Genomic DNA, 9,282 nt, shown 5'->3' on the forward strand with positions numbered 1-9,282 from the left:
AGCGCGCGATTTCGGGGCCCGTTTTCGGCGCTCGTTTTCGGCGCGCGATTTCGGCGCCGATTTCGAGGCCCGTTTTCGGCGCGCGATTTCGGGTTCCGTTTTGGGCGGCCGTTTTCGGCGCGCGATTTCGGGGCCCGTTTTCGGCGCGCGTTTTCTGTCGCCCGTTTTTGGCTCCCGTTTTTTGGCGCGCTTTTTCGGCGGTCGTTTTTCGGCGCGCGATTTTGATCGCGTTTTCGGCGAGCGTTTTCGGCGCCCGATTTTGTCGCGCAATTTCGGGGCCCGTTTTCTGCGGCCGTTTCCGGCGCGCGTTTTCGGCGCGTAATTTCGGGGCCCGTTTTCGGGGCCACAAACAATAAAATTTTTACTAGCCCGACCCAACCGACCCGGGTCTCGACCCAACCCGACCCGGGTCTCGACCCAACCCGTACGATCCATTTTAATTCTGACCCGTTTCGACCCATGACCCATTTCGACCCGAACCCATTTGATCTTTGACCCAACCCGACCCATTTGCCAGGTATATTAATATGATATAAAATGACACTTAACATATGTAAACATTTATACAATGTCCTAATAAGTAGGGTTGACGTTACTTTGCAAATAAGGGGCGAGAACCACAAAAAGGAAGAGAACTGCGAGAACTTTTTAATTTCATAGTTTTTCTGCATTTAAATGCAACAAATTACATGCAAATATTAATTAATACTCATATCATTAATAAACATATGTTCATTACCAAAAATTACATTTTAAATTATTAACTATATAAAAGTTCAGATGTTACACAAACAAATATGCAAATGTGAACGAAAAACTATATATTTGATTATATTGGTAAAATATAAGTTTTTTCAAACTATTTTATGTTACTCTTACTCTACATCAACATTTATGAGTGATTCAATATACTCACATGTAAAAATCTTTGTAAATTAAAAGTTCTTACAGTTCTCGCCATTTTTATGGTTCTCGTTTGAACTTTTAACTAACAAAATAATATGAATTGCAACTAAAAGATTAAAATGTCATGGCTGTGAACGAGATTGTCGCAACGAGATTGTCGAAAACTATTTAATGTCGCATGTTGGCTGAAGCATGCATTTATTGACAAAAATGATAGTCAATTGTTTGGTTGTGAGTAGTGAGTAATGCTTGCATCTCAATTGAAGATTTTAAACGCAATTGATTAGCCTACCCACAAAAAAAAAAAAAAAAAAAAAAAAAAAAAAAAAAACCTCAAAGAGACATTCACTCTCTTTTACGGTGCTGCGGCTGCTGCCACAGGAGTGGCCATGTTAGGCATTTCTTTTATGTAGTTGGTATAGGTAAATTATATGTATAAAATTCATGTTAGTAACAATTTAAAATTTGGAGACAACGATTAACATTAGTTCATTAATATATACCAGATTATACAAAATTTTAAATAATAATAAATATTTCCTGATGTATATGCGTAACCAAAACACTTAAATTTCCGATGACCATTGAAATGTGGCACATTAATCACAAAAACACCAACTGAAGACAAAGCTTGTGCGTTGATCACACCATGGCCACATATAAATGATCAAGATGAGGTTAATACAAAAAGTTAGTTAAGAGACATCTAACAGATGAATTAGCAAACCTTGGATTCAGAACATGCCTTATATCATTCAGTGAAGGATCGTTGATTTCATAACCATCAGGCAGGCAAATTTGATAGAGAGACTGAACAGAACATTTCAAAATTAAAATCCAAAACCTGCAGAAGAGTTATAATGACCTATCAAATTCTCCAATTGATATCCTCAACACCACAACAGAGATATCCCATATGAACCAGAAATTTTTTTCACCGGAGGCGAAATTTTTTTAAAAGCGTAGCGTCTTTTTGGGGTAAAATATGGAGGTTTTTGGGCAAAATATGGAGGTTTTTGAGCAAAATATGGAAAGCTTCGAGGCAAAAATATGAAGAGTTTTGGAAGGAAAAAAAAATCCACTGGGAGCAAAATGAAAAAATTCAAATTTTTTGCACTAAAAATTTGAAATTGACCGAGGGCAAAATGAAAAAATCCAAAATTTTTGCACTAAAAATTTGAAATTGACTAAAGGCAAAATGAAAGAATTCAAATATTTTACACTAAAAATTTGAAATTGACTGGGGGCACCCGGCCTACACTACTTTCGCCCCTGCTTATAGTCGTTAATATTTTCCAATTTAACCAATACCAACAATGACATACTAGTCCAATGTTTTACATTGAGAACAAGATAATCACATTGCATTCTTCTACTGAGGGTAAATCGGATATTTAGACATATCTCAAGTAGACAGCTTCGACTACGTAGATAAGTCTTACTCTCGCAACAATTTACCACAAAGCATATGTAGTTGATTTTGACTAGAATTATGACATGAATTAAACATAAAATTTTATGCTGGAGTGATCCTTATCTTAGCAAATGAATAAACATCACATGAAGCTCTTACCAAATGAAAAAACACGTTGAATAAGCATAAAAAGAAGATCCCAACATTACTCCAACAACTGTTGTATCGGTTGCTGCTGCTCGTATATCTGCATGTAAGTCTCTGATAGTGCCACCATCTGCGGAAGAGTTTCTGCAACGTGAAGATCCTGCATCTCATACCTGACAAAAATATAATCCAAGTCAAAAATTCAACAAGAATCATCAATTTTATATATTATAATTGTGGTTCTAAGGGTACCAGAGCTCCTCTGATTTGCGCTGAACAAACACCCTATAAGGCCCTTCACCTGGTCTACCATCATGAACTATATTTGCAATCAAATCATACTTGGAAGGCAATTTTCCTTCCTCTTTCAGTGTAGGTAAGGGTATATAATCTTTCAGCTCCAAATTCTTCACCGGAAAATTTACTGCGACAAATAGGCAAAAAAACAAAATTAAGCATGATGAAACGTGCCATGAAAGCGAGTTGTTTGCAGAATAAATAAAGAGAAACACATCATATGCCTCTATATCAGTCTATAAACAGCTTAATAATGACTCACCAAGGGTTGGGTTTTTCTCCACAAAAAAATTGTTCTTTGTGAAACGGCGCATGTGAAGAATAAGATACTGAGGAAGTCTTGTAACACGATATCTCATCCTCGCAATACGAGGCCGAACAACTTCAGTAACAGACTCCCCATCAAACTTCTTCAGTATGTTGAAAAGTGGAACCTACAAACACCAATTTAAGTCAAAATCAACAAAAAATTTATTATCATGACAATACATTCAAAACATTTGGAATAACAAGAGTGTGATGTGTTCAAAAGAGTTACATTTTAAAGCCAAGTGCTTCACGAAATACAATATGTTATCTTAAGCTATTCTCTCGATCATTGACCTTGGGTGGGACTGCTCATTATCTGCTACTAATTTACTATCAAGCCGTAATAACAAGCATACATTGATAGAAACATTTAGAAATAACCCTAAAACCCACCCTTATCATTATAATGAAGATAGACACATTTAGAAATAACCCTAAAAATCACCAAAGGTATTACAATGGATCAATAGCTATTAATGTCCTCAGAATATACACTAAAATCCTTAAACCCACCCTTATCGCATGTCCCGTAAAGCTTATTCAACGTTAGTGAAGTATGAAATCTTCAGGTTATCAAATCATAAGTTGCACACACAAATACACACATGTGTGCAACCAGTGCAGCTCGGGTTGCCTCACAGTTAGGGAAGCATCCAACTACAATCATGAACATTGAACCATATAGAAATTAGACGATAAATATTCAAAGCACAAACCTGAGGAATTATGTTCTTCTCCATCACATCTTTAAAAAGTGGTGGTGGTGGCAAGTCCAGTCCAAGCATCAAGAACGGCATTCTACTGGTCTCAGACACAATATTATTAGCTGCAGTCCCACCCTCGCCACCATCTTTAACGTGAATGTCTTTCACTACTTCCAATTCACCCTAAAAACTCGCCATTCAGTATACATATGAATATTACTTAAAAAGTTCATTAATTTCTGCAATAAATAAATAAAAATAATAAAGAAAATATAAAACATAATATAACGGTACCTGAAAGCATCTATGAATAATGCTGTTGTTTGTCCTTGAACTTTTAAGGTCTTTATGCAGTGTATTAAGAAGCCACGACATAAATTCAACAGGATCAGACGACGCCCCTATACGGAATCGCTTTTTACTAGCTTTCATAATCGCTTGCAAAAATTCATGAGGGCTCACCTACAATTCAGTAAAGTATTATCAGATATGCAAAAGATATGGATCTACAAATAAATCACAGTTGATGTATGTAGAAATCAAACCTGTCCTTTGAAGTTTCTTGCATGCCAAATCTTCCTTGTAAGCTCACCAAAACGATGAACAAGTACAGATCGACTGTGCATATAATTTTCAGGGATGAGAAAGAAGTTTCTCAAGGGAGTCACTCGCATTAATGATTGAATTGTGACGTTAACAAAATCAGTGTGCTTGATGTTATTAAGCCCCACCTAAAGAATTAACAAATAATATACTACAATCAGTGCCCAAAAATAAAAAATGAAAAAGCTTTATGCTACCCAACTAATTTATCAAAATATTTAACCAAAGTAAATACAACACCATAGACAATAGCAATAACAAATTACCATTCCGGGAAGATAATCAGACCCATCAAGCGCTCTTGACCATTGTCTATTTGTATCAAGCTGCAAAACTTGGTCTCGGCTGAACCTATGAAGTAACACAAGAATAATAATACACATTATGAATAGATGAAGCAAAATCAATATACAAGAATAAACAGTTGTAATACGCAAGAAATGCAACTACCAAAAGTCATTCTAGAATATTTAATACGTAGGCTGTTAGCCTCAAGTCTACAAAATTTTTCAGAACTTCATTGAGATGTAATATGTTACGATAATCAAAAGCTTCATACGCTAAAAAGAAACAAAAACTTTTTATATACTCATTGTGAGTTGATGACACCATGTCCAGATATAAATGAACAAGATGCGGTTAATACAAAAGTTAAGCGACATCTAAAAGATGAATTGACAAACCTTGGATTCAGAACATGGCGTATATCATCCAGTGAAGGATCGTTGATTTCATAACCATCAGGCAGGCAATAAACTCTTTCTGTTCGAAGATTGATATAGACATGGTGTCCTGCTTCAAGGCTATGAGTATATGCATGCGACTTCTGCCCTCTTCCTTGGAAATACTTACCACATACCAAACACGCATACACGTTCAAATTTGATAGAGACACTGAACAGAACTTTTCAAAATCAAAATCTAAAACCTGCAGATGAGTTATGACCAATCAAATTCTCCAACTAATATCCTCTACACCACAATAGAGGCTAATATTAATATACAACGAACAAATAACCCATATGTGACAGCAACCAACCTTACAGTTTTTAGTTGATTCCTATTTCACCAATACCAGTAATGATATACTAGTCCAATGTTTCACATTGAGAACAAAATAATCACATTACTGAGGATAGTAGATTGTTGAAGTTTATGACGAGAATCAGCAGCACCATTTGTAGTTTATCCTAAAGGTCTCTATGGTGCTCATCTCAATTTACCATTTAATTATCTAATTTAGCATATTAACTCGATATAAATCTACAGAAAATACTGACAATGCATAACACACGTATAAAATCACAGATATGAAAATTACTGGGAGTTCAATATTTGCAGACGTGTTACGCTCAACAAACTGGCTCAATTTTAATTTTATTTCAGACGAAGTACACAACACTGCTACATCTGATCATAAGGTAAGAGTGGAACAACAATTTCTATCCTTAGCCCTAAGATAAATATATGATATCAAATACAATGGGGTTAATGAGAGCATGTGAACCGAAAATTTGATATAATGATGACTGAAGTTATGATTGTATACTACGACAAACACGTACTAACACCACAGAATTTCAAACAAGAGATTTCAATAAAGTTCCATGTAATCCTTTCATTTGGATAGCTCAATTCTTCCAGTATGCTGACTTCTTCCAGTGGTTGGGGTCTGAGTTCCTTGCAAGAGGTCTCAGGTTCGAATCCCGTATAGGGCGAATATTGAGGTGGCCAGTGATGGGTTGGAAACAGCCAGGGGCTGCGTACATCAGAGTATGGGGTCGGATTACTTGCCCCCGGTAGCCCGAGGGAAAACCTTCTACCTTTTACCTTACTTCTTTTAGATTGTGTGTTTGTTATATATGTGATAATATGTACAATATTGCTGAAAATCGAGATTAATTGGCACAACCTATGGTCAGATACTCAGATGTGATGTAACTAGGCTCCCCGGTTACGATTTTTTTCAACCTTTGATATGTACTACTCGTAATAATGTAGGTTAAAAATAGAAAACTAAACCTAATAAGATAATAACGCTGTACAGATGACAACATCAAAATCAAAAATTAAAATCATAACAAGGTTAAACACATTGTAGCAGTAATTAATTAATGATATTATAAGAGGATTGGGGGTAACGGAAGAAGGATTACCTGACGATTAACGGTATCAAGGTAAGGACAATCTCTACGGATTTCAATGGTTCTTCTCCCTCCTCTTCCATTATTATTACTATTATGATCTTCTTCTTCTTCTTCTTCTTCATCATCATCCTCATCAGTTATGTTGTGATTATTATCAGCACGATCGATCTTCTTAACATCACGTTCATCATCTTCTTCGTCTTCGTCGTATGCTGCAAGTGGAAGCAGCGCATTATCAAATCCAAGTTGAGGTGGTGGTGATGGTGATGATGTTTCCATTAATTTCTGAATCTTCTTCGACTGTTGCTCTTCTTCGAATTCACTTTCTTTGCGTTTCGTTTTCATGGTAAATAAAAGATAGTAGAAAATCAGTAAGGGAGTATTAGACGTAATATAGATTAGGGTTTAGGGTTTTAAACCCAATGACATAACGAACTTTGAGGTTTAGTTAACTCGGGCACTAATTAAAGTTTACTTAATTAGACATAAGCTAGCCCAAATATTGCTAAGTGGTTGAGCCGTAAGTTGTTTGAGAAGTCTCGATTTCGAATTTTGTGTGTGAAGAATATTTTATGGTGGTTAACAAATAGTTGGAAATAGTCGGAAATAATTTTGCTGGTCTGCATAAATTAGAGACGATATAGAATTGGAGACAATATAGAGTTAAATTAGTTGTCCTCCCGTGTAGTCCAAACATGAAAAAACCTTTTACTACCTTTTTATCTTTATTTTTTTAATTAGACACCGGTCTAAGTAGACATCATGTAGACAATAGCCCAAATATAGCGAAGTGGTTAGGGTTTGAGTGGTTAAGGCCATGAGTTAGTTTCAGGTTTAACTTTTATTCAGGACGAATATTTTAAAGTGTCACGGGAGAGTTGGAAACAACTAGAGAGTAATTTTGCTTGGAGTATGTGATCGGTTTAGTCGTCTTCCCTACTAACCCGAATAGAAGAAGCCTTATGCCTCTTTACAACTACATACAATAATGCAACACAATCCACTGTTGCAAAACACCCCGTCTCGAGCCGTTGTGACAGTTTGGTGACTAGCCCGTCCCGTTTTGAAGCAAAATGTCTAACATGACAGTCAACGGTCAAAATTCGGGTCAAATTGAAAAAATAAGGTAAAAGTCTCTCAAAATTCGGAGAATCCAGAAAGTCGTTAAAATAGGTCAAATCTGTCGTATTTTAGTTTGAATTTTCTGTATTATATCAACGGTGATAGCGATTATGGGTACAAATTAGTCAATTAAAGTTTTTATTTTAAAATATGTACATATATATACATTTATATACTTATATATATTTAATAGTCAACTTTGGTCAACGTCAGTCTCGACCCCTGTCTCATCCCTATTTCGAACGGCTCGACGTTTTTAGAACCCGACCGTCTCGACACCGTCTTACACAATCTTTTTATGGTTATAACCAAAGCTCTGAATCCGTCACAATTCCGGTCATACAATATTAATAACAAAATCCTACACAATTACGGTCAGAAAAATATGACACAATTTCATTCACAAAAATCACCCGGGACAATTCCGTTAATTCTCATATCTACTCTTCTTTTTTATGAACGACGGTAGTCACCCCCAATCATACACCCGTTAAAAGCTAAACAAACTTCACTCTTACTATTGATTGTTTGATGATTATGAGACAGTATACTAATAGTAATAGTAATATTTTTAGTAACATAAATAATAAATTAACACAATCCTCCTCTTTACATGTTCTTCCTGGCGAAATAGAAGAGACTGCTTCAATTAATTCGTTTATCTCTCACTACAGGTATCTAACTGCCTATCAAGCCCTAGCTGTTTCACTTATATAATTTTTTACATTTTTTTATGCTAAGTTTCGTAGGTATATGTAATTAGGCTGCGATATTATGTATGTATATGTGACGTGATATTTTCGATATTCATGATGCTTTGCCAGAAAATTAGAATTTTGCAACATGCTGATCAGTTCCACAAATTCCTTTATTTTTGGATTTTGTCAGATATTTTATATATTATGCGTAACATGTATGTGTATAACTGTATATATATATATATATATATATATATATATATATATATATATATACAACTACTTTGCAAAATTATACGTTTATCAGGAATTTTTTGGGAACTTTTTATTTATGAAGAATGTTAAACCTAGCCTTATTTAAATAAATTTGTATAAAAATTCGTTTTTTTTATAAAATGTATGGTTTGATTTCCTGGTAGGTGGATTAATGAAGTTTCATACTTGGTACAATTTCATAATTTTCATTTTTTTTTTTATTAAACTGGAATTACCTTATCATTTATAGAGTTAAATCATGATTTCGTTTTCATTAATTGCCAATTTGAGCAATTGGTTTGGAAACTCTGCTTGAATTGCGAACATTAAAAATCTAGTTAAACATTGGGGCTATGAGCTTAATGTTATAAGATTTCGAGTAATATTTTGCAACAATTTCTTGCTACTTTTTGCATTCATCACATTATCATGTTCTACTCACTAAAAAATAAAAATGTGTTCTTGTATCTATGTTTGCAAGTGGATATGTGCTAGATATTGTACCCGTATAAAAAGCGATTTGCATTTTGATGCCGATATGCTTCTTTACATGACTACACGAAATGCCACGACGCACGCTACTTGTACGCGGAAAATATATTCTCAGAATGTCACTATTTTAGCACTTTTTTCTGCCACTGTATACAAGAACATATTCTCAAGTATATGTTCACTGTACC

General features: G+C 35.0%; 1 protein-coding gene across 1 annotated transcript; it reads right to left on the reverse strand.

The window, feature by feature from the left end:
- Nucleotides 1-1,402: 1,402 nt before the first annotated feature.
- On the reverse strand, nucleotides 1,403-6,898 carry LOC139847660 (uncharacterized). Its single transcript, XM_071837386.1, has 10 exons — nucleotides 6,537-6,898; nucleotides 5,064-5,308; nucleotides 4,647-4,731; nucleotides 4,323-4,508; nucleotides 4,072-4,239; nucleotides 3,790-3,960; nucleotides 3,027-3,198; nucleotides 2,720-2,891; nucleotides 2,480-2,640; nucleotides 1,403-1,750 (listed from the first exon to the last, which is right to left on the reverse strand). The coding sequence occupies exons 1-9, from the start codon at nucleotides 6,870-6,872 to the stop codon at nucleotides 2,526-2,528; spliced, it is 1,650 nt and encodes a 549-aa protein (XP_071693487.1). The 5' UTR covers nucleotides 6,873-6,898; the 3' UTR covers nucleotides 1,403-1,750; nucleotides 2,480-2,525.
- Between the last annotated feature and the right edge of the window lie 2,384 nt (nucleotides 6,899-9,282).

The sequence above is a fragment of the Rutidosis leptorrhynchoides genome, chromosome 5 (assembly GCF_046630445.1).
Source record: "Rutidosis leptorrhynchoides isolate AG116_Rl617_1_P2 chromosome 5, CSIRO_AGI_Rlap_v1, whole genome shotgun sequence".
In the NCBI taxonomy this organism is placed as follows: Eukaryota; Viridiplantae; Streptophyta; class Magnoliopsida; order Asterales; family Asteraceae; genus Rutidosis; species Rutidosis leptorrhynchoides.